The 25,395-nt window shown below is 41.4% G+C and overlaps 1 protein-coding gene across 1 annotated transcript in view; it reads right to left on the reverse strand.

Moving 5' to 3' along the window:
• The window catches only part of GUCY2F (guanylate cyclase 2F, retinal), an 89,732-nt gene extending 65,907 nt beyond the window's left edge, over positions 1–23,825 (reverse strand). Inside the window, exons 1-2 of the mRNA XM_047844265.1 lie at positions 23,096–23,825; positions 12,504–12,805 (exon numbers count right to left, since the gene is read on the reverse strand). Of these exons, the coding sequence (XP_047700221.1) occupies positions 12,504–12,805; positions 23,096–23,825 (1,032 nt within the window). The remainder of the gene's footprint in view (positions 1–12,503; positions 12,806–23,095) is intronic.
• Between the last annotated feature and the right edge of the window lie 1,570 nt (positions 23,826–25,395).

Genomic DNA, 25,395 nt, shown 5'->3' on the forward strand with positions numbered 1-25,395 from the left:
ACTTAAAACAAGATAGAAGAAGACACACTGGCCTGTGGTTTCTTCCTAATTCCAGGATGTTGGGCAAGTCACTTATTATCCACTCTCTCTGGGCTTCAGTTTCTTCCTCCCTGAAATGTCTAGAAGCATGAATGTCTAAACCTTGGACATCATTTGGTCTAGCTGTCTTTCTTTTTATACAGGAAAGGGAGACCCAAGGTAGTTTAGTGATTTGTCCAAGTCACTCACCTGGACATGAAATCAGGACTAGAACCCAGGTTTTCTGTTTTTTAGTTTAGCATTTTTGATTGAAATAGGTGTTACCTGTGTTCTTTTATTGGCATGAACCTCTGTGAAATTTCCTAACACCTGGTCTAGTACAGGGACCAAATTTAGCTTGCAGACATTTTTGTTTGGACTCTACATGTTCTTTTTTTCTTCATCTTCTGATCTTTTAACATTAGAATGTTAAACAGTTCCATCTTTAGTCCTCTTCCCTATCAACACTCATTCCTTTGGTGATCTCTTCTGGTCTCCTTGCTTTAAGTACCACATCTATACCATATATCTCAGATTTATACTTCCATCTCAGACCTGTTTCCTAAATTCCACACTCAAAAGTCAACTGCTTGCTCCGGTATTTCTACCTGGATGTCAAATTTCAATGTACCCACAATTGAGCTCCTGATTTTCACCTCAAATCTTCCTGCTTCCTCTAGGAGTCTTCCCCCATCTTTGTTAAAAGCTACTCCATTCTGGGGCGCCTGGGTGGCTCAGTTGGTTAAGAGTCCGACTTCAGCTCAGGTCATGATCTCATGGTTCATGGGTTTGAGCCCCGCATCAGGCTCGGTGCTGACAGCTCAGAGCTTGGAGCCTGCTTCAGATTCTGTCTCTCTCTCTCTCTCTCTCTCTCTCTCTCTGCCACTCCCCCACTCGTGTTCTGTCTCTCTCTCTCTCTCTCTCTCTCTGTCAAAAAACATTACAAATTTTTTTTTAAATAAATAGGCATGGGGAATGGATGGCATGTGCTGCCACCAAGGAATCCACATTTAGTTGCCTAGCACACACTGAGGTCTCTTGAGGGGTTTCCACTAACTCTCCCTTTGACATTCTCAGATGCTCCATTTAATTGTCTTTAGGATTTCTGCAAGACCCACCTGTTTTCTAGGGCTTTGGTAGGTTATGACAATAAGTTCAAGTTGGAAGGTGGGGTATAAAATCAATACTAGTAAAATAAATGAGTAAAATACCACAGGGCAACAAGCCCCTGAAAGCAGAGAAAATGCTAGTATTCTGTTTTGAAAGGCACAGAACTTTCTGGGAAGGAGAATGCATCTACCTACAGCCAAAAGCAAAGATTAAAACTATTAAAAATAACACCCTCACCTCTGAGTTGACCCATCTTACAGGATTTTGAGCTGGCCAGGCTATGCTGTCCTTTGTGTTCTTGGATTGACCCCTGTTAGAGCTGACTGACGGCAACTCTCTAAGATGACTGAAACCTGAAGCCTGTTTTTCAGGAGACTCTAGCCTCCATCATCTCTCTCTCTCTCTCTCTCTCTCTCTCTCTCTCACACACACACACACACACACACACACACACGCATGCCCACACACCCACAGCCACAAAAGTATGGTAGAGGGAGCTGAAGCTAAAGGAAAGGGCATAGGTTAACAATAGCATAACAACAGCATTCAGTTGCAAAAGAAGTGTCATGGGCGCCTGGGCGGCTCAGTGGGTTGAGCATCCGTCTGACTTGATTTCAGCTCAGGTCATGATCTCACGGTTCATGAGATCAAGCCCCAGGTCAGGTTCTGCACTGACAGTGTGGAGCTTGCTTGGGATTCCCTCTCTCCTTCTCTCTCTGGCCCTCTCTTGCTTTCTTGGCCCCTCTCTCCCTGCTCGTGTGCGCTCTCACTCTTTCTCTCTCTCTCAAAATAAATAAATAAAAACTTAAAAAAAAAAGAACAGTCACAATGGCTCACTGTCACTGTGAGGGCTTAGATTTGTGTTCCAGCTGGTCTGTGTTGCTGTTTGACCCACTGAGCCCTTCAGCAGTAGAAATGGCCCCTTCCTGTAAGTCAGACTCACAGTCTGTTAGCATTGGTCACAAAAGGTCTCCAGCTGCAGCTGCTGCAAATAATGAGAACAAGAAGAGGTAGAAGGTGGGACAGGGGAAGAAAGGACACTACCCACAACCTCTGTCCTGGCTTCTGACTACAGCGCCAAAGAAGCAAGACAGGATTGACAGGAGCTTCTGTCAGGCACATGGTCTTGTTGACATCACAGCCCAGAATGGTGAAACAATTCATGACTCAGTCTATTGGTTTTGCCTGTTGTATAGACCTGAACCTGATTGAATTATGAATAAATGAAAGACAATAGAAACTTACCCTTGACTGTTTTTCACTGACATTAGCTAGCTCTACCCTAGGCTTTTTGGAGTGTAGTATCCCAGAGAACAAGGTCTGGGTCAGGAGCAGTGATTTTCAAATTTGTTCAATTTGTTCAATGCTGTTGTTGACTATCATCAGTTCAGATTTACTGTGCTTGAAAGACACAAAACTGGCTTTCAAGGCATTTTGTCCTTAGAAGCATACACTGAAACATACCTGGGTTGGAAAATATCATTTGAAGGACAAAATGGCAACATCACTTTTTTTTCTACATCACTTTTGAACAAAAATCCAGGCACATACAGAGAGCAAGGAACCAAATGGTAATTGAGTTCCTGTTATTAAAGGTAGTACCTCCAACAATGAATGATTTCAATCCTTGGACTTTGCCAAGAGATGGCAAATAACCCAATCTGTTTGCTATGATACTCATGAACACATTACCTTTATTTTTTATTGAATGATGCACAAAGACGATTGTAGCCAATGTAAGCTGCAGGCAACAGTTTCTGACAGCTGTCTCGTGGGCCCTATCCTGGAATGCTTCATTCAGTCCTAACCACATCACCTTCAGCCAACCATCCCCATGCCAGGCACCTTTATTTAAGGTAATAGAAAACAATCAGTGCAGGAGTGTAAGGTCCCCCCCTGGGCTTGCTGAGAAATCCAGAGGATTTCCTTTGCTTAGTCAAATGAAGCCACATTTGGAAAAATTATCCAAAATGTGTGTTCCAGCAATATGTATTTATAGCCAATAGAAGTTTACTGAACACAAGAATGCAGCAAAATAAAGGATGCAGGCACTAAAACTATACTTCAGAAGTTTATTTTGTGCCGAAGCTTAAAGGTACAAAGTGACAATCCTTGCCCAATCATCCTGAGACTAATTTAGGAAATTTGTCACTGGCTTCTCACCCTCAATCTCTCCATTCTGATTTATTGTTCTGTTTCCATGAGTCCTGGTAGAGCCCTATCACCTCCTATGTTAGAGGAAAAGAATCTTAAAACCCCATTCAAATGAAAGTATTAGTCACTTAGTAATATTACTGTGAGTAAATCATTAGACATGGGACACGGTGAAAGGCTAACGTGTGGTTAAATGGTCAGGTTCCAGTAGCAGATTATTGTCGAAATCCCAGCTCTGCCACTTGCCAGTTGTATGACCTTGAGCAGGTTACCCTGAGCCTCAGTTTCATCATCCATAAAATAGAGATAATAATACCTAATTTTAAGGCTTTATCTGAGGATTTGATGAGACCATTTTTGTTAACTAGCGGGTGCAGAGCAAGCATTGAATGCATGATCGCTGCTATTGTTTGCATTTCAGAAGAGGAGCACAGAACTCTGGTAATATCCCGGAAATGTAGTGTTCAAGTACGTCATCCCACTCTTGAATTGTGACCAATAAGTAAATGTCCCAATTTTATTTTTTTTTAAGATTTTTTATTTGTAAGTAATCTCAATACCCAACGCAGGGTTCAAAGGACCCCAAGATCAAGAGTCACATGCTCCACTGACAGAGCCAGCGAGGTGCACCTAAAAGTACCAATTTTATTTATTTTTTAAGTTAATTTATTTATTTTGAGAGAGAGAGAGAGAGAGTGCTTAAGCAGGGGAGGGAGGAGAGAGAGAGAGAGAGAGAGAGAGAATCCCAAGCAGGCTCTGCACTGTCAGTGTGGAGCCCAATGTGGGACTCGAACTCATGAACCATGAGACCATGATGGGAGCTCAAATCAAGAGTCTGACACTTAACCAACTGAGCCCCCCAGGCACCCCTAAAAATCCCAAATTTAGACCCAGTGTTCTTAGCAACCTGAAATGATAAAACTGTTCCCCTTTATTGGGGGAAGACCTTATTTCTGTTTTGTTCTCTATGATATCACCTGCAGAGTGCCTAGCCCACAATAATAATAAAAAGAACAACATTCATACCGGTAATAATAAACACATTTATTGAGAGATTACTAGGTGCCAGGCAAGCTCTTTGTGTGTATTAACTCATTTAATCCTCACAACAACTCTATGAGGTAGCTACTATTATTATTTCCAATCTGAAATAATGAAAAGGTGGGGTGCCTGGGTGGCTCAGTCGGTTGGGTGTCCAATTTCAGCTCAGGTCATGATGTCACGGTCCATGGGTTTGAGCCCCGCATCAGGCTCTGTGCTAATAGCTTAGAGCCTGGAGCTTGCTTCGGATTCTGTGTCTCCCTCTCTCTTTGCCTTTCTTCTGCTCTCACTCTGTCTCTCAAAAATAAATAAATGTTAAAAAAAGAAATAAAATAAAATAATGAAAAAAAGATATAGAGAACTTACGTAAATGTACAGCACTCTGCCTTCAAAGCCCATGCTCCTAACTACCATGGCATATCTGAGCTTAATAAATACTTGCTAAATTAATGAATTGACTATGGTAGATCCACCAGTAACGTTTTTGGGACTTCTTTTATCTTTCATGACTTCCTGATTACAGATACTGAAATCAAGATTTTTTTCTTCACTCTCTTCCTCCTCCCAAATATCACTCCCAAACAAGGAGGACAAGGAACAGAAACAGTAACCCTCCATATTTGTTAGTAATAGGAGTCATCAGTAACTCCAAACCACAGAATATGAAGACAGAAAGTGGTAACTGATTTAGCAGAGTAGAGGGCGATTAAACCTGAGTACCTGAAGAGGGCAATATCGGTAAGCAACAAGCAGATTTTCCCCCTGAGAGTCCCAGAAAGGCTTAGGAATTAGAGGCACCAAGTACTATAGAATTGGGAGTGAGGCAGAACTCTAAAGGAGGGATAGCTGTGTGAATAGCTGTATAAGAAGTAGTTCGACATCCACCATCCCCACTTCTATTGAGGAAAGCCAGATTCCTGCAGAAAACATGTTAAATTGATTCAGAGCAGCTCCAGAACTGGGACACTTACTCCAAAGGAAGGTAGACATTACATGGGCCACCAAAAGGAATGATAAAGTTAATGTCTTTATACTTAATAATGAGAGTCCCAGTCTCCTTCCCCTAACATGACTCCTAGAATAGAGACAGCCAGGATTATGACTCCCAAGGCGACTGGAGTATTCTTCTGTGAAAAAAAGTGTACCCCAAGAGGCAAGATCTACATATATTGACAAACAACCCCAGCTGGGTAGCCAATTTCCCTACGCTGAAGCCCATTGGCCAACAAACATGTAATGTACATACAACTTCAAATCTGTTGTTTAGAGCTTCAATATTTTTTTAATCTTTTTCAATGTTTATTAATTTTTGAGAGGGAGAGAGAGAGAAACAGAGCTTGAGCAGGGGAGGGTCAGAGAGAGAGGGAAACACAGAATCTGAAGCAGACTCCAGGCTCTGAGCTGTCAGCACAGAGCCCGACGTGGGGCTCAAACTCATGAAGCAAGATCATGACCTGAGCCGAAGTTGAACACTCAACCGACTGAGCCACCCAGGTGCCCCGGGCATGTTTTTAAAATATAAAAATTTAAGTATCACTGCTTTTAAAAATAATTATAAAAATCACTGCTTATTAAGAGTTTTGAAGATCTGAAGTGCTTCTGGAATTCTAAAGGATAATGTGACATTCAGGAGAAGTAGAGATCTCTTTCCAAGAACTGCCACAATGTGGAAAATAAGGATGAAGAGGCTAGAAGTAGACTCCATATCTTTGCTTAGAATTTGTTAAGAAGGCACCTAGCTTCATAACCAGATAAAGAGACTACCGTACTCCTGTTAGAGTTTTCTCCCAGTCTTCCATTTGTTGGTTTTTAGGTGGCAAAAAGCAAGCATTCAAGTAGAAATTTGTTGTCTTTCCCCTGCAGTGTTTGGAACACAATGTTACCCATCATATGACCCAAAGGAAGCCCTTTCTGGTGCTAAAGCCTACTTGGGTAGGAAGGCTGAGTTTGACACTGGCAGCTTGCCTGCTGTCTGAGAGCACAACCCAGGCGCCCCTAGAGCTTCATTCTTAAATATGGACAGCCAAGATCGCCAGAGAATTAAGGAAAGCTTCCAACATGAAATAGAAAGACCAAAACAAAGAAGCATGAAAAATTAGAAGTGAAGAAAAACACAGAAAACAGGAAAAAAAAATTTCAAAGAAAGTACAATGAGTATCTGACAAGAAATAAGACAAAATACTATATTTACAAAACAAAAGCAGGATGCCATGAAAATAGAATAATCAATCAACAAGGATCAAAGCTTGGAAATTAACAGTTTGATAGCAAAAAGTTTTTTTTTTTTTTTAATCAGCAAAAGAGAACGTAAAGTTGAGGCACTCCTTTAAGAAGCATAACTAACAACAAAACAATGGATGATACAAGAGAAATAATCAGACAATTAAAAAATCAACCCAGACAATCTTATAAACAACTAATAGTGTTTCCAGAGAGAACAAAGACAATGTTGTTAAGGAAATTATCAAATAAATAATATACAAAAATTTCTCATGTGGAATGAGATTTAAAGGCCTCACAATAGATATTGCATAATATATGTCAAAGATCCAAATATCATCATGAAATTTCATAACATCAGGAATAAAGAGATAATCTTTAAAGCTTCTGGGGGAGATGAGGAGGAGCAAAAACAGGTTGCATCAAAGATTCAGTAATAACAATGGCATTGGAGTTATCAGTGCCAACAACGGAAATTAGAAGACAAAGTGCCATGTCTTTAAAGTGCTAAGGGATAATGATTTATTTGATTTTATTTATTTATTTAAAGTAATCTCTACACCCAATGAGAGGCTCAAACTCATGACCCCAAGATCAAGAGTCACATGTTTCTCCAACTGAGCCAGCCAGGCACCCCAGGGAAAATGATTTTTTAACCTAAATTTATATACTCAAACTATCAATCAATAATGAGGTTGGAATAATGACTTTCAGACATGCAAAATTTCAAAAATTTACCTTCTTTGTACCTTCCTCACTAGAGAATGTGCTCCACCAAAACAAGAGAGTAAACAAAAAAAAAAAAAAAAAGGGAGTCCCGAGATTCATGAAATAGTGGTGCAGTACAGAAAAAAAAGGAGAAAGGGACCTTCCAGGGTGATGAAAAGGGAGATCTTAGCATAATAGTTGTGCAGAAGCTTTAGGGAACAGTAAGTTTAGATCGGAACAGGAAGACAGAGAGCCTCAGAAAAAAACAAATGAAATTGATAAGGGGTTTTACGATATATAAAATTTGTTCTGCAAGAATTCTACAGCTTTATCAGCCAGTGTGGAAAGACTTTCAAATTCAAATTAAGGTAAACAAATTTAAGAATAAAGCAATTATTGGGGCACCTGGGTGGCTCAGTCGGTTAAGTGTCGGACTTCGGCCCAGGTCATGATCTCACGTCCGTGAGTTCGAGCCCCGCGTCAGGTTCTGTGCTGACAGTGCAGAGCCTGGAGCCTGTTTCAGATTCTGTGTCTCCCTCTCTCTCTCTGACCCTCCCGCATTCATGCTCTGTGTCTCTCTGTCTCAAAAATAAATAAGCGTTAAAAAAAATTAAAAAAAAAGAATAAAGCAATTATTAACCTCAGTAAAAATCAAAAGTTACATGTGAAATGAATGGTTACCTAGTATACTACATGGATCAGCAACGAATGATACTTTGATAGGTATAATATTAGAAATACCAAATATGAATTTAACTAAAAATTGTGACAGAATTATATTGAAAGTTCGAAGGAGGGTAAGGAAGTATATAAGAGCTAAAAATCCTCAACTGTAACAGAAAGTCAACAACCCAGAGGTAAATACCAGAATAAAGAGCAAAAAGACAAGAAAGTGGTTGTTCCTGATGAAAGGTGGGAAGGAGGCCTAGGGACTGCTTCGTTGTTGACACAAACTTTTTAGGATTTCTTGACCTTTAAAACTATGTGCACATACCACTTTGACAGTCTTTGTTTTTACTTTTTAAAGAAGTAAGGGCATAAATTAAAGAGATTGCAAACCTGCTATAGGCAATATAGTCCATCCATAGAAATTTCAATTCCACTGGAAGTTATTGGCAAGAGAGAAATACAGCCATGTTTTTCATATATTTGTTTATTCATTTCCTAACTGTCTTTTTCACAAGAATTTAAGCCCCCTAAGATCAGGAATAAGTGATGGACTAGTAAATGTTTAACTCTATGAGAAGTAAAAAAATATTCTTGTATCATTTACCTATTTCTGTGGTGTAAATATTCCCAGTGCCTGATTTCTAGCTATCAACATGATGTCACTAAAAAGAGAATTGGGAAAAGATGCACAAAGTCAGCTTTTGTAAACTGGCTCCAACACACCACGAACAAAAATCTTGCTTACTATTCTATCTCGGAGTTCAACATAGTGCATGACATGGCAGGTGCCCAGTAAATAATTGTTGATCTGTTGAGTGAACACAGGAAAAATATCAGGAGCCAGGGACAAGCAAACAATGAACTACATAATTTGATCTAAGAAAATTGAAAGCAAAAATCATCTCGAAAGCTGAGAATATTGAGAAGGAGCTCAAGTCAGATTATAATTTGGATAATAAATCACCATGAATTAATAAGGTCATTCTGGCCCCAGGGAAGAGAAAGTGGAAAGGAAGGTAGCTGTGAGCCAGACATTTAGATAGTTACTTTACAAGTGTGACTTTGTTTAATCTTTGCAATAATCTTAGAAGATGTAGATCACTAACCCATTTTACAGATGGGAAAACTGAGACTCAAAAAAGTGTAAGTAATTTGCCCAAGGACACACAGCTAGCAGGAGTGAGAGCTGGGATTCAAACCCATGTTTGTCTAACTCCTTATTATATGCTCTTTCTGCTATACCAGCTGCCTTCAAAAATTTAGGAAAATAATTTAAGGAAAAGGAGGTTTTGTTTATCAGAAATGTGAAGATAATTGTCTCATCCTTCTATCAATCTTTGGTTATGAAGGTATAGCATAGGCACCTGCAAGGTGGGGGTGGAAACGCATCCAAAACAATCTGTTAGATAAGATCTAGATTCAAAACAAGCTGTTTTGTAAGATCTAGATTCTTTGTTCTAGCTCTCTTTATTTTCTTGTCTAAAGCAGAGTAGAGGCTGCCTAGCAACCAAGATAATGGTGTCTCTTTTTTTTTTGCCTTAATTATCTTATGCTTTCCACAACCTCAAAGATATTGGATCAAATATTAAGAGAAGAAGATCTGAGTTTTTGTATCAAAATATCTGTTCATATACATGTACAATGCACACACACACACACACACACCTTTCGCCTTCCCTCAATTTTGTGATTAAATTAAAGACAGTCTGTATCTATGTGGTGCCATACCATTGGCTAAAAAGTATAAAAATTCACCATTTCAGGGCACCTGGGTGGCTCAGTCGGTTAAGCATCTGACTTTGGCCTAGGTCATGATCTCATAGTTCTTGAGTTCAAGCCCCAAGTTGGGGTCTGTGCTGACAGCTCAGAGCCTGGAGCCTGCTTCAGATTCTGTGTCTCCCTCTCTCTGCCCCCCTGCTTGTTCTCTTTCTCTCTTCTCTCTCAAAAATATCAGTCAGAGAAAGAAAAATATCATATGACTTCACTCATATGAGGACTTTAAGAAACAAAACAGATGAACATAAGGGAAGGGATACAAAAATAATATAAAAACAGGGAGGGGGACAAAACGTAAGAGACTCTTAAATATGGAGAACAAACAGAGGGTTACTGGAGGGGTTGTGGGAGGGGGGATGGGCTAAATAGGTAAGGGGCATTAAGGAATCTACTCCTGAAATCATTGTTGCACTATATGCTAACTAACTTGGATGTAAATTTAAAAAAAATAAAATTTTTAAAAAATGGGAATAAATAAATAAATAAATAAATAAATAAATAAAACGTTTTTAAAAATTAAGAAAAAAATTCACCATCTCTTTGCTTGTTGATAAATATACCAAACAAATGGTTTGGGCAACCATTCTTAGCAATTTGAGGGATTCTTGCAATTCTTGACCAAACTGACCATTTGTTTTTAAATACATGTGTCTCCTAAAAGAAATATTTATTATAAACATATTAGTAGCAATAAAGTTGAAAATCAGTACTGTTAATATCTCCACTACTTTATTTTATTAGAACAAAAATTGGCAACATCTTCGTTATCAATACTTAAACTAAACCTAAATTTTATCTAAATCATTTGTTCAGAGAGACAAGCAGTCCACAGGATAAAGAAAAGGGGTGGATAAAAAGGAGAATATCATGGAGAATGTGAGTGTTAGACACAATCAGATGCCTACCTGACAGCCTTCTTCCTACTAACAGAATCTCAATTCTGTTCACATTTTTCTGGCAGCCATAGGGTCAATCATGATGGTCTTGTTCCTCTTTCTAAATTATTGACTTAGGTATGCATATGAGGCACGAATATGATCAGGAAAGTATGAAGGGAAGTCTGCATGAGGAGCTTCTGGGAAAGATTTCCTCACTCTTAGAGGCACAAGAAAGGAACATTCCCCATTTTTATCTGTAGACAGTTCCACCTATAATAAGTGATGTCTGGAACTGTGGCAGCCATCATGGGACCATGAGACCAACCAAATCATGGTGTCAAGATAGCACTCTATAGCTCATAAAGAGGAAGGATGAGTAGAGCCTGGTTCATTGATAACATCATTGAGCTGATGAATTAACTGACTCTTGAGCTCCCATAGCTTCAAATTTTGAAAAAAAAACATTACTGGCCATTTTGTGTTGAACAGTCTATTTCTTGCAGCCAGAGGCTTTGTAACTGATACAGTATACTAGCCAATGCTAGAACTTTTAATCCTACTTATGTTTTCTTCTAAATACTTCTGAAAATAACTACCTTCTCTTACATCTGGCCTACAACCTATAACAACCCTCTCTGTATTTTTTCAAATCTAAGTGATAGCTTTGGCCTCCCCATCTTCTCATATTCCTTGTCTTCTTTGTATGTTTCTTCTTTGTTTTTGTCTTTGCTCCCCATTCCTTTCGCTTTCTTCCCGTCCACTTCCTTTTTTTTTGAGATTTTAAGTTTATTTATTTATTTTGAGAGAGAGATCACACACAAGCAGTGGAGGGGCCAAGAGAGAGGGAGAGAGAGAGAGAGAGAGAGAGAGAGAGTATCTCAAGCAGGCTCTGTGCTGTCAGCCAATGAGGGGCTTGAGATCATGACCTGAGCCAAAAGCAAGAGTCGGATGCTTAACTGACTGAGCCACCCAGGCACCCCAGTCCCCTCTCCACTTCTTTACCTTCTTCTAGCTCTTAAGTGTTTGTGATTTGAACATGAAATATGTTTATACATATATTCATTTATACATGTGTAAATATTATGCCTTGCATATTAGAAAGGAGGAATTCTTCCCCAATCCAAATAATTCCTTTCATACAGAGATAGCTCTGCTAGAAAAAAGAAAAAAAGAAAAAAAGAAAAAAAACACCTGACCTCTCTTTAACCCTTACTCATTCCTTCCCACAAAGGAGGAGTGACTTAATCTGACTGGTTAATTTGAAAGGAGAACTAAGCATGTGTAGCCCAGCCTGTCCTAGTTTCTGTCTCTTGGGAGCCAGCTACCTATAGGAAACACTCACCATGCTCTTCCAGGCTGTAAATTTTACAGAAAGCATGCCCTCGTGGTGCAGGAATATGTGGTGGTCCTGCAATGCTGGTGACTAGATGGAAAAGTCTGGGTAATCCTCAGATTCTGTATTGGGAAGCTCAAATTCTTCCAAGAACACAGAAGCCACATTCTCAAATACCAGTTCTATCAGTAATAAACTTAGTAGAGTCTCATTATACCAGCTGTCTTGTCTTACTTTGAATAGATTCAAAACTATTCAAAATAGTTGAACTTGGGTCAGAAATAAGACTTCTTCTCTCTAGCCCCCTTGAACAGCACTAGCATATATGAAAGCTTTGTTTGCCTGTTTTGAAGTATATTTTCTTTATTCTTCATAGTTGCATGCTGTCATTGTGTGCGGTGTGACAATAAAAAATATTCTCCGGCATTGTGTCTTTGTTTTATAAATGTTTTCTGCAAACAAAAGATGTTTTTAATTTGTGTGTGGCTGCTTGTTCTTGATGGAGCTTCCTATGGAATAGAGGCTCTTGATAGAAATAATATTTACCTTCCCGATTTTTGAGGGCCTCTGCTTATAACTTGTGAATCTGCACTTACTTGATCTGAGTCCAGCTTCTCAGGAACTTCATGTGTAGCTGCTGCCTCAGTATAGGCTTGGTAGAAGGTCTTTTCTTGGGACTCCACTGTAATGGTCAACACAGCATCATAGGCTTCCCGGAGTTTTGGGTTGTTCCTCAGGACCTGGTAGGGTGTATGCTTATAAGGTAAACTGTAGAGCAGGGCATCATAAGGAACAAAGACATAGGTTCCATCAGTCATTTTCAGATCATGAGCCCATTCCAAGAGATGCATCTGAGTCTCTCCCCCAATCAAGGCCGAATGCATACACATGATGATTACTGAAACCAACAAAGCAGGGAGGTTATGGCAGTAATAGGTTAGTAAAATACACTTCCAAAAACCACAGACCAGGGGAAATAAATAAATGTGTTACAACCAATTGCTAAATTATTTTTATCGTATGCCTCTAAGATGATCAAGATGTTGAAGCCCTGAGCTAAGGCTTTGTTCAGGGACTCTGGATTAGGCATAGGGACAATACAGATATGTCTACAGCCTGCAGAGCCCAATACTAGACAGGAACAAGAACAACTATAGCAAATGAGAGGTAGCATAATGAAGAGGCTCTGGGATCAGAAGACTCAGGCTTATACCTTAACATCACTAGTTATTGTTAGCTGTCTACCCTTAGCTAAATCGCTTTACCTCTCTCCCTGCCTCATTTATAAAATGGAGATCAAAAATATGTACTTTATGGGGTGGTAGTGATGATTGAAGGGCAATTCGTATAATAGGCTTGGCACATGACACTCAAAAAATCGCAGCTATTATTATACCTAAGAATAAGAAGGCTAGAGGGAGAGGATAGGAGAGACTATCATAGCCACTGTTGCTGTTTATTGCCCAGCTCTGGCAAACATACATTCCAATAGATTTCGCACAACTGTTTCCACCCTTACTATGACCAGTATAGGCAGTGAATGGCACTAACTCACACTCTCCTGTAAATGATAATAATATTGTGGGTGATAGGCTCAAGTTTTAAAAATCTAACTTCCCTATAATTGGAATTACTTTGCACTCTTCTTTAATTCTCCCCTGACTTATGAAGCTATGTTGTTTGGCAGAGCTATGCTAGAATAGAGTGGATTAGAGGCAGCCACGGTTGAAGAATGGCAAGCAAGATCATGAGACTGAAAGCCTTCTATCCAATTTCGCCCTTGGCATGCTAAATGAGTTTAGTTTAAGCCCACTTGTGCTTCAGTGCGCACATCTTTAAAATACAGAGTCCAAAGCATTTCACAGGTGCGTTGAGTAGTTTAATTAGATAATGCCTGGCAAGTATTCAGAGCTCTTTGCAGAAAGGGCCAAGGTCCTATTGCTATTGGTAAATATTAATTATACGTGCTTACACGGAACCTTTAATCTCAGGAAATGAGTATGCTTAACTACATTCAGTGACTGGTTTTTGCATTTATATATTTCATCATCTATTTTCAGAAATCTTTTTTACACTGGTTAAATACCCCCAGAAATTTTCCCATTTGACCTACAGCTGATACCTTTCAGTGTTTTAAGGTGTAACTAGCAAGTTCTGAAGATGATTTAAATCACACACACACACACACACACACACACAGAAACCTGAGTTTTCAAATGACCATTAGTTCCCTCAATATAATGTCCCTAAGAGGTTTTACATGTATTATGATGCTCACATCTTCCTTCCAATACTCTGGGATATCTTTGGAGCGAGTTCATGAGCCACCCTAGGAATTCAGCCTCCTTCGTTCATAACCACACGTTGCATAATGAGGAAATGGAGTGCGAAAGAGGCTTGACAAGGCAAGAGCTGGATTTAGAAGGACAAACTAGAACCAAAGACATCTAACTCCCTAAATTTGGCTACACCATTAAATGTGAATCCGTTTGGTCAGATTAGTCCACTAACAAACTCATTGAGGGGGGAAAATGAGTTAAGTGAGGCCCTTTAAGTAGTTGGCCAATTCATCCACCAGTATCCTTAGCAAGTTACTCAGTATTAGCATCTTTCTTCTACAAAAACAGAGATTAGGTGACTTGGCCAAGATTACCAAAAGAGATAAAATTTCATTTGCTGTATTTCAAAGAATATTAGCATTACTTCACTAGATGGAATGTGTTAAATGGAATTAAGTGACTTGTTTTGGTTGAAATACAGCAAATACTATAACATACACCACGTGCATTGGGTGCTGTGGTGTACCACCCAGATGCACCCTTCATGACTGAAGCACTGGTTCTCCTAGCTGCTGGGGGTGGGGTTTAGAAGATGGTAGCTAACGTCTCTCTGAGAATTGCCCTCAGCTGATGAGAGCCACCTCTCACAAGGTCACACCTTCTCAGAAGTGTGCTAGAGCTGGCTTGTGCTAGTTCCCAAGAGCCTGTGGTTAAATTTTGGGGGGTTTTGTGCACCAGTTCGTTTCAGACTGGTAGCTTGAAATTGAGCATGGTGGGAGTGATTATGGAAATCACTCCATGGAAATCAGCAAATGTTACCAATTAGGACTACTTTCCCCCTGACAAGCTGGCTGTCAAACTATTATTATCACATTGTACCCCTCTCTCTGCATCAGCCTGTATCCAATGACTGGTCAACATGGGGGCATAGAGGTTAAAACTCCTTCCTCATCTCAATTCTGGACAACTCTGAAGGGCCATCCCAGCTCAGAGTTCCCACTGGGACTGGCTGAGGCCTTTGTTGTGATGACATGACCATTCAGTTCCTCTCTCTGCCTCATTCTACTGCTTTCTCTCCCTCACAAATGTTGCTCTTGAAAGCATTCCCACAATAAGCTTCCTGCACACAAATCTCCATCTGACAGAATTTTTTTCCAGGACACTGACTTGTCACACTGGTGGAGAGCCCCATCATACCCTGAACTGACTTCTACCATGGCACTTACAAGATTTATTGCCCTTATTTATTTATGTCAACCTCTACTATGAAACTGTGAGCTCCTTGAGGTCAAGGACTGTGTCTTATTTATCTCTGTATCCCGGTACATATGATGAACCCAAAGAACATTGTTTAAATGAACGCCTGAAAAATTCAGAAAGTTTGTACCCTTGGATATCATTTGTGGGTTCCTTGAGGTGTGAGGCATGGACATATTTGGATTGTTAGTATGGAGGAAGGATTTGAAGTGATATTTGCTGGGCAAGTAAATTCTACCATACTTGTCCTTAATGCTTAGAGTCATTAACTATGCTCAAGACCTTACCCTCTACCTTAATCTCTTGTTGTGATTTTTTTTTCCATTGGCACACTAAGGACACTTCAGACAAAGAGTCAGAATTTTTATAGCTGGAAAGACTCTTTGAGACCTACTACTTCCTCTTATTCCCCCATTATTCTCCAGAGGAGAAAATGGAATCCTTGAGAAGGTATGATCACAGGCTCCTCCATTTGTTGCATGGCAAGACCTTGCCATTGAACATGACTAAAGTAGAAAGCATCAATACTGAATTCAAACAACAGCAATTTAATTTAATGGATTGAGTGCTTTGTGAAAGGGATTTGTGGATGCATCTGTTCTACATGATGGTTTTACTAAATAGTTTTATTATCTCAAAATTACATTCATTAAAATGGGGTTTTACCTGTAAGTTGTTGTCAGGAAAGGATTAGTAGACAGAAACCTTAAATCCTAGACAAGGCCTGGGCCAATGAGTGATCACTGAATAATGCTAATTTATAAGTTTCCATCCTGATTGTTAACAGTCAGCCACTCGATAGCCAACACAAGGACCAGGAGATACATCCACCTGAGATACCATCTCACTAAGATATAATCTTAGCACTTTCTCTGAACTTCCTGAGCCCCACTCAAGCCATCTAGCAGCTATGGGGCCCTTGTGTGGCTCAATTGGTTAAGCGTCCAACTCTTGATTTTGGCTCAGGTCCTGATCTCACAACTTGTGAGATCAAGCCCTGCATCGGGCTCTGCACTGACAGCATGGAGCCTGCATGAGATTTTCTCTCTCCCTGTCTCTCTGCCCCTCCCTCCCCCCGTGTGCACATGCACTTGCTCTCTCGCTCTCTCTCCCTCTCTCCATCTCTGTCTTTGTCCCTCTCAAAATAAATACATAAATAAACATTTTTTAGAAAGACATCCAGCAGCTATGTCTTCATACGGTAGTATCCATTATGGCAGGCTGTCCAGGATCAATCATCTCTTTCACCTTCAACAATAGCAGAAAGAAACATTATGAAACTCCAGGAAAAGCCAATTACTAAGTTGCTCAACTCCTCCTTTTGAGGAAGGAAATTGAAATTCTCATATTGAAATATTCTGTCTGATATTTCCTTGAGATAGAGGATCTGTGTTTCTCAAAAGGCAACGTTCACTTTTTTTCTTTCTCACAGATTACTGGCTATAGAGTCCTTAGTGGAGGAAACTGGGTGCACTCTCATACCTTGTGAAATGGAAATAGTTCTACTAGCTAGCATTGAAGAAGTCCTTAGGAGTCATATTCACATTGTGACCCTGCAGTATTGCTCCCAATCCACAGAAACACCCCACCACTTCAACGGTTCTTTATCTTCATTTTAGTCCTTTTGTGACATTTCCCATTACTGACATTTATTTTAACCTATTTCGTTTTAACAAATGTTGAGAGAGGGGGAATCATACTCTGCGATTTATCCCAAGTCTCATATTCCCCCAGGAGTCAGCCATCTGGCCATACAGTGAAAGAAGTACATTCAGACCCTCTTCCTCTCCACTTTCTTCCAAGGCCAGTCTATAAAATGGATCCATAAGAAGAGCGTAGGAGGCTCTGGAATCTGCAGGTTTCCCAGTTCTGCCCCCTCACCCAATGTGATTCAGTGCAGAAGGCCTTGAAAGCACAACTTAAGAACACTGCACTAGGCGATGTGTGACCGTTTGTATCAGCTGAGGACACCCACCCACACGCATTTTTGTCTCTAAGTCCACAGACCACTTAAGTACCTGCCACCAGTGTTGAACCAGTGCAAGAAGCTCTGCATGATGGGAGACACACATTACCTTTAATGGCCATTCCACCCACATCAGACCGTGTTTTCTCACACCCAATAAAACCCTGCAAATGGCCGCCCAGCTTGAGATAAGTTGTTATTTTTCCACACCTTGCAACATATGTTTTCTTCAACGTTTTCAAACTGCTGTCCAGATAAGGCCTCTTAAATGTTGGAAACCTCTTTAGAGATTTCCTCTTATGCTGGGTCTTCAATCATTTTATCTGATATTAGGCCCATTCATGAAAGCAAGTTGTCCTTTTACCATTTACATTTACTTACATTTATCTATACCAAATCCTATACCAAATTCCCTAACAACAGTAAGGTTCTTGGCCATAGTATTATCAGCATCACTGTTGTTATTAGTGTAGGAAAATCAGGCCAACACCTGCTACCTTTGAGGCACTTTAAGGAATTTCATCAGTGAGCCCAAAAATTAAGAAAGAAAAATGGAAGAGCTGAATTATACACCCTCCATGGCACCCAGGATCTCAAGTGAGTATGCTTTAGGGACATACCTCAAGGAGACAGGAGGCAATAGAGTGTAAGTCTTTCATGAGACCAGTGTTTCTCAAAGAATGATCCCTGGACCAACAGCACCAGCACCACTGTGAACTGGCTAAAAATGCAAATTCTGGGGCCCTTCCGAGCTCTCCTTCCTGAATCAGCAGCTCTGGAGAAGGAATCCTGCAATCCATGTTTTAACAAGCCCTCCAGGGGATTCTGGTAAACACCAAGGTTTGAGAGGTCTGCTTTAGACCAACCTGCTTGTATGTGGCCTGGCTTTCCCATTCACTAGCTGTGTGACATTAGGCAAGTTACTTAACCTCTTTTGCCCTCTGAAGAGTCATCCATAAAGTGTGTTCAATAATAGTTAGCCTTACTATATAGGGATGTTGCAAGAATTGAACGAGATGGTCTATACAAAGCTCTTGCAAAATGACTAGCACACAAGAAACTCTCAGTAAATATTAACTATTACCAAAGTTGCTATTCTTTTTTTGTCTTTTTTATGTACAATAATCTTCAATAGATGGGAAGAGGCTAGCCAGATCCCTGGCAGTAACATAGTAACAAGGTATTTCATTTTGGACAAAAAAGGGAAGACCACTCGGTGTCCTATTTACTAAATATCATATTGTAATGAAGCATTCCCAATTTGAAAGGATTTAAATGAATCCCCAAGGGCTCGACAACCTGGTAAGCCCAAATTGAAAGGATTTCACAATCAGCCAGGCATTGATAGGCAAAAAGGTGAGGAGAGGAGAGGAGGGCTTGAAATAGCCATTTGAAAAGTTCTCTATAAAGAGCTTTTTAGCGAGGCCTCCTGCTAGCCTTTGTGAGAATTAGCAAAAGCACCTCTTCTGGGAAATTGCCATCCAACAGGTGCTGTGCCCTGTTGAGTGAGTGGACGCTCTTTTATGCCATTGGATCAAAACTTCCACCAGGGCTCGTGGTTTCAGTAGAGAAGGAACTGGATTTGGGCCCTCATGCCCACTCAGCTAGATCTTCTTGTGCAGGGCACAACCTACCTAACCGCGTACAGAGCCCTGACTGTAAATCGAGGACTTAGTCTTTGATTACGATCGATCTCTCCTATTTGACTTCGTCAGAAACAAAGGTTATTGGTAATTGCTTTTGAAGCTTAAAGGAAATGAGCTTAGAATCTGGGAGAGGCTGAATCCCCCCTTCCCTGGGCCTTCATTTACCCCATTCTTTGTTGTTAATAATGCATACACCTACCTACTTGTTATGTGAGACCCACAGGTGTTGTAAAACTTGAAAGGAAATACCTATCTTCTGGGTAATCCTGAGGATGGAATGAGATTATCTATATGCAAATACCTTGTAAACTGTAGAGAGCTGTTCACATGTAAAGTGGTATTATGATTGCTTTCATTGTCTCTATGGCAGCATCTAATAACACCCCTGCTGTTTCTCCTCCAAAGGGCCCCGCAACTTTCATTATTGTTATTATCATCTTTACTAGTAAATTTTATCATTGTCTCAGTCTTGTGTAAGCACAATTTAGACCTGTTTCTGAGAAAGACATTTCTTCTGACTCCAGTAAGGTGCCAGCAATACTTCTTAATTGGAAACATAAATTTACAAAAAACGAGAAGTGACACGCCAGCCAGTAGTAGACTAGCTTTCTCTCCCCTTCCACACACACCCCCCCCCCCCAGCACAATTCCTCACTACCACCCCCACATGGGGTTGTGGTCACTGTTACTGTGAGCAGATCAGACAAAACCCACCTCTCAACTATTTTTTTTATCCCTGCCACCGTATTTTGTACATCACAAAAGGTCCTCTTCTGAAGGTTCACCAGGGGTCCACAGTGTAAGAAGTAGCCTCGTGTCCAGCAGAATAGGGAAGAGGTTCAGCTGAGGTCACACAAGAAAGCTCAGTGCCTTTCCAATCAAGAAGGATCACAGCTACGAATACTTTAGCAGTCTCAGTCCGACCAGATGAGAGGGGCTAGAGAATCAGCCAGAGATTTGATCTGGTGTATTCTGTGCTTGGTGTGCTGTAAACTTCCTCACTGCCCTGCTGTCCCAGTCCATACTCACTGGCCTCTGGCTTGGTTTCTCACCAGATCTCCCACTTTTTTTGAGAGAGAGAGAGAAAGAGAGGGGGCACAAGTGACAGAGGGCAGAGAGAGAGAGACAATCCCACAAGGGGCAGAGAGAGAGAGAAGTGGGGCTCACCCGGACCCCGTGCTCACCCAATGTGGGACTCAAACTCACAAATTGTGAGATCACGACCTGAGCCGAAGTCAGATGCTTAACGACTGAGCCACCCAGGTGCCCCAGCTCTCCCACTTTCTGATGGGACAGGAGAGGTGCCCTGTACCCCAGGCAGCTTGCTTCAAGTCCTGATAGTCCATTTATGTTCATACCCTGGATCCTGCTTCTCATGTTTCTGCTGGCTGAGACACTTCTCTCACCAGGCAACAAGACTACCTTACTTTGAGTCACTGTCCTTCTGCAACTCCTGCTGTCATACCCCACCCGCTGCTGTGGCATGCCTCAGATGCCAACAGCTGGCTATACCAAACGTGAGTGCCACACACATCTTTGAATACTCCACACTGTCAGAGGTCATATGCAGCAGGCTCAGTTGACGTGCCCTCCTCCCCCACTCGCATTCGGTCTCTTGTCACTGAGGTCCCAGCATGCCCCCTCTGAGTCTGCCCCTGCTTTGCCAGAAACCAGAAGCAAAATCCTGCTGTGCAGAGCTTTGTCTTTGCTCCCTTTTATCTCCCTTTCTGAGTCCCTACTTCACTTCCTGTTGCTGTCCTGTCAGCCCAGGGTGGGCCTCTGCTCCACAACCACAAACCTTCCTCTCTAGGCTTCCCTGCCCACCACCCCCCCAACCCAGCAATCTTAAAATTTCCATTCCTTCAGTAGGCTGATCCATACTGTTACAAAGAAAACAATTTGATTAAACATAGCTATATTAAGACAAAAATGGCAATCTAAAGTAAGGAACATTTATTTGCAGTTTCATTAACTTAAAGCAGGTGGTTCTTAACCCTGGCTGCATTTTCCATGCATCTGGGAAGCTACTGAAAATGCCTTTACTGGTGCCCCACTGCAGACCTCCAGAACCTCTGGAAGTGGCTTTCTGGCACCAGTCATTTTGAAAAGACATCCAGGTAATTCTGGTGTGCAGTCAGAGTAAGAACCATCGACCTAAAGGAACACATCTCAAATAGCAGGGCAAGATGATGTACATTTGCTACCTCTCCACCTCAAAGGACTTGTGGGTGGTGAGCACTCAGTCCTAACTTCTCTCAGTCTGACAGCCTGAAGAGCTTCAGCGCCTGGATTTATTTAACATTTCATGGTAGAGGCCAAAATGTCATTTCAAAGAGCATACTATTTAGAAATGGGTGGGATGTGAAACACTCATGGAATGTAAACTTGCAGGAGACACTGGGCTTCCGTGAAGATTTGTAACATATTATAAAGTTATGATACTAAACATGTCAGCCTGTTACTGGCATGACTCCTCCCTGGAAATGGTTTTAGATCTTTAAAAAATAACTGTGCTCTGCTTTGAAAGTATCAAGCTCTATTATGAAGTAATCGGAGCCACGCTGATTGCTTAACATTATAGGATCTTGTAGAAGGGAGCTGGAGACAGACTACTGTAGTTCCTGGAACGAAAACTTCTTGCCCCTATCTTCCCATAATGATCATAATTACGGTCCAATCCGGGGGGACACTTGGAACTTAAAATGGGCTTCTGTTTACAGGCCGGGCTAATCTGGACCATTCTCTAACAAACCCATTGTTATGGTAAGGAAATGCCTGGGACTAGGACTAATCCTAGCAGTAATCAATTTAACAAGTAGTTGCTGAACTGTCCAATTTAAAGTGGCGGAGTGGCCGCAATAGAGAAATGAGCAGTATTCCCACAAATCGCTGCCACTTTCCAGAGAAAGGTAAAGTGGAGATTGGCAAGTTGGAATAGAAGAGCGCCTGGCTGGCTCTGTCAGTGGAGCATGCGACTCTTGATCTGGGGGTTGTGTGTTTGAGCCACACACAGGTCGGGTGTAGAGATTACTTAAAAATAAAATCTTCAAGGGGCACCTGGGTGGCTCAGTCGGTTAAGCGTCCGACTTTGGCTCAGGTCATGATCTCAGGGCTCGTTAGTTCAAGCCCTGCATCGGGGCTCCGTGCTGACAGCTCACAGCTGGGAACCTGGAGCCTGTTTCAGATTCTGTCTCTGTCTCTCTGCCCCTCCAGTGCTCTCTCTCTCTCAAATATAAATAAGCATTAAAAAAATAAAATAATCTGCAAAAAAAGTTGGAATAGAAAATATCAAAACCAAGTGTCACAAGGGCTTGCCATCAGTATTAGTAAGAGACATCTGATTCAAGAGGACTAGGAAGGACTCCTCTTCCGCCAAATCTACCCAACTCACTCTGCTGATGGCAGCTTCACTGGGTCATTCCTTTGCTTGACACTTTGTCCATTACCTCTGCAAGAATCACCTTTGAACATAAACCTTCTCTTGGAAGAGGAAAGGTGAAAATGTAGGCAGTCTCCTCATTTTAATATGTTCCTATTTATCAGCTAGGTCCCTCCAAATCAGCTAGTTGGGTGCTGCAAAGAGATAAGCCCTGGTTTTTTTTGGGGGGGGGGGGGAGCAGAGGATAGAAGGAAGATGCATATGTGAAATGTGATGAAATAGATAACAAGATCAGACAAAAATGGAGCCATAAGCGCAACCCTCTTTGGCTGATCTGAAACTACTGGGGTTCTAAGGGCATAGAGGGTATTCAGCTACAGTCACTCTTACAGTCTTCCCCCTACCCAGGTGCTGAGAGTAGGCACTGGAACCCAAGGGCATCTTAACCACCAAGTTCTCTGCACCTTTATTTAGTTCATAAGATGGACTCTGTTGAAACGGGACGGTCTTTGAGCCTGAGTGTGAGTAAAAGAGGGCAAATGCATGAAAAAGTGGGGAGTGATGTGCTATCCCGGGGTGCGAGGGTAGAAAACCTTTTGGAGATGGTCGTATTTTTTTTCCGGGAGCCACGTTTAAACGTCAGCCAGGAGAAAGCACTCACTGCGAATTCTGTCAGCCTGGCGAATCTGCTGGAGAGCTTCCCGAATGCTTTGGCTGTCTCGTCCTGTGCTCAGGACGACCCCTACAGGTAGGCCCCGGCTCTGAAGAGCACTTGCGACTCGATTGGCTGTGTGCACCCAAATGTCTTCATCTGAGGAAATGACTCCAGCGTGAGCCAACTGGAAATATTTCATGACGGTTACCAGCACACGGATGGGAGAAGGAAGTGTCCGAGAAAAGGTCGGATAGCTATTTTTATTGTCTAATTCATAATTCACACAGGCCCAAGAGAAAATCCCTTTGTCCCAGCTGTTTCCCAAGAGCGAGGCTGCCTCGCAGTAGCCGGGATTGGCAGGTCCAATAAATCCTGAGGCCATCTGGTGGTGAGAAATGAAACTGGCAAGGGCTCCGGAAGTCTGGCAGTCTTCATTGAGAATCACGTATTCAAAAGAGTAACCCAGGTCAAATGATGGGTCCCTGTTGATCCGCTCAGTGGCTAATCGAGCAGCAACCTCAGGCAGAGCTTTTGAGAACAACGGATCACAAGCCCAAGGGCCCACCACCCCTATCTTGTAAGGGGGTCCGCACACCTGTTGCGGGATGGACGTGAGGGCCAGGAGGCACACACACCACAGGAGCTTGAAAGTTACAAGGCCATGGTGTCTTCGCTGTCTTCTGGGAGCTGCAAACCAGAGCATAAGGTGAAAGAAAGGCCAAGGTCCCAAGAACATAGCCGTCCCACTTCTAGCAAGCTAGTGAAGAGATGTTGGGAGGTTAGTCTGCTTTCCTGAGATGGACAGTGGTGTTCCCAAATGCCTGTCAATCAGAAAAAAAATCATTGCATTATTCCTAAAGCTTCTGGAAATATTTGTTATAAAAGAATGGCAAAGGAATGGCAGTCCCCAAACTGAAAGCTTCTTTCCCCTACCCTGACCCAAACTCTTCTTCCAATACATCCTATATTCCTTATCTCAGTAGATGGCACCTCCATCCACTGTTTGCCCACTTGCTCCAATCAGAAACCTGGTAATCAGCTGTTATTCTTCCTTCTTCTCTGTCCTCACATTCAATCTATCACCGAGTCCCGTTGATTGAACTTCAGCAATAGCTGCCCACCTCACAGTGTTGCAAGGATTGATTACATGGATTAACATCCAGCAAGTGCCTATAACAGGGTCTGGCATGTGGTTAGCATTATATTAGTGATATTATTACGATTATTATAGGTTTAAATATGCCCATTTTTCTCCATCATACTGCCTCTTGGAGAGAGACACAGAGGTAAACAAATAATGGCAACACAGAGTAAAAAAAATAAAAGTATGATTGGAGTAGTTCAGCAGGGGAAGATAGAGAGGATCATCCTCCAAACTCAGATTTCATGGGAGGTGAGGAGGGAGGAGAAGGGACTGTGTCTCTCACTCAAGTATTAAAAGAAAAGTTAGCCGGGTAAATAGGGTTATGAGGGAATTGGTGCTAAGTGCCTTCCAGGCAGGAGGAACAACGTACAGTAAGACCCAGAGGTTTTTTTTTTCTTTTTTAATGTTGTTCAAGAAAAAGATATGTTAGATTCTCAGAATTCCAAGGCATTTGTTCTGCTTAGATCTATGATATCAGCCAAGGCAAGAGCCAGATCACCAACAGTCCTATATGCCATTCATAGGTTTTTAGATTTAATCCCGTAGACAATAGTTTTAATCAGAGAAATGGTATAATCAAGATTTCCATTTTTAAAAGATTGCTCAAGTAGCCATGTGGTGAGCAGGTTGGAAGGGGGTAAGACTGGAAGTAGGGAAACCAGGTTGGAAGCTGTTGTAGTAATTCCACCTGAGAAATGATGATAGACCAAGAGAGTGGTTGTGAAGTTGTAGAAGAATGGAGATGAAATCCACCAAGCTTTAAAAAAAAATATCAAAGAGATTAAGAAAGTAGATCCAACAACAACTTGGTGACTGACAAGATGGAGAAGGTAAGGAAAAAAAGGACTCCAAGATGATTTTGAGGCTTTCAGACCTAGGCAACTGGTTGGAAAATGATATAAGTCTCTTGAGATAGGGAACACGGAAGGAAGGGGTGGGCAATATAATGCATTCTATTAGACATGTTGAACTGGCAACGCCTGTAGAATATACAAGTGGCAATAACCAGTGGACAATTTGATACACTGGATCTCATAACATAAAGCTGAGCTAAAGATATAAATTTGAGTGTAATCAATTGATACAGGATAATTGAAGACACGTGGAAGACTGACAAAAGAGAGTTGTGAAGTAACGAAAGAAGACAGAGGACAAAACCCTG

This window comes from Prionailurus viverrinus, chromosome X (assembly GCF_022837055.1).
Source record: "Prionailurus viverrinus isolate Anna chromosome X, UM_Priviv_1.0, whole genome shotgun sequence".
Classification (NCBI taxonomy): domain Eukaryota; kingdom Metazoa; phylum Chordata; class Mammalia; order Carnivora; family Felidae; genus Prionailurus; species Prionailurus viverrinus.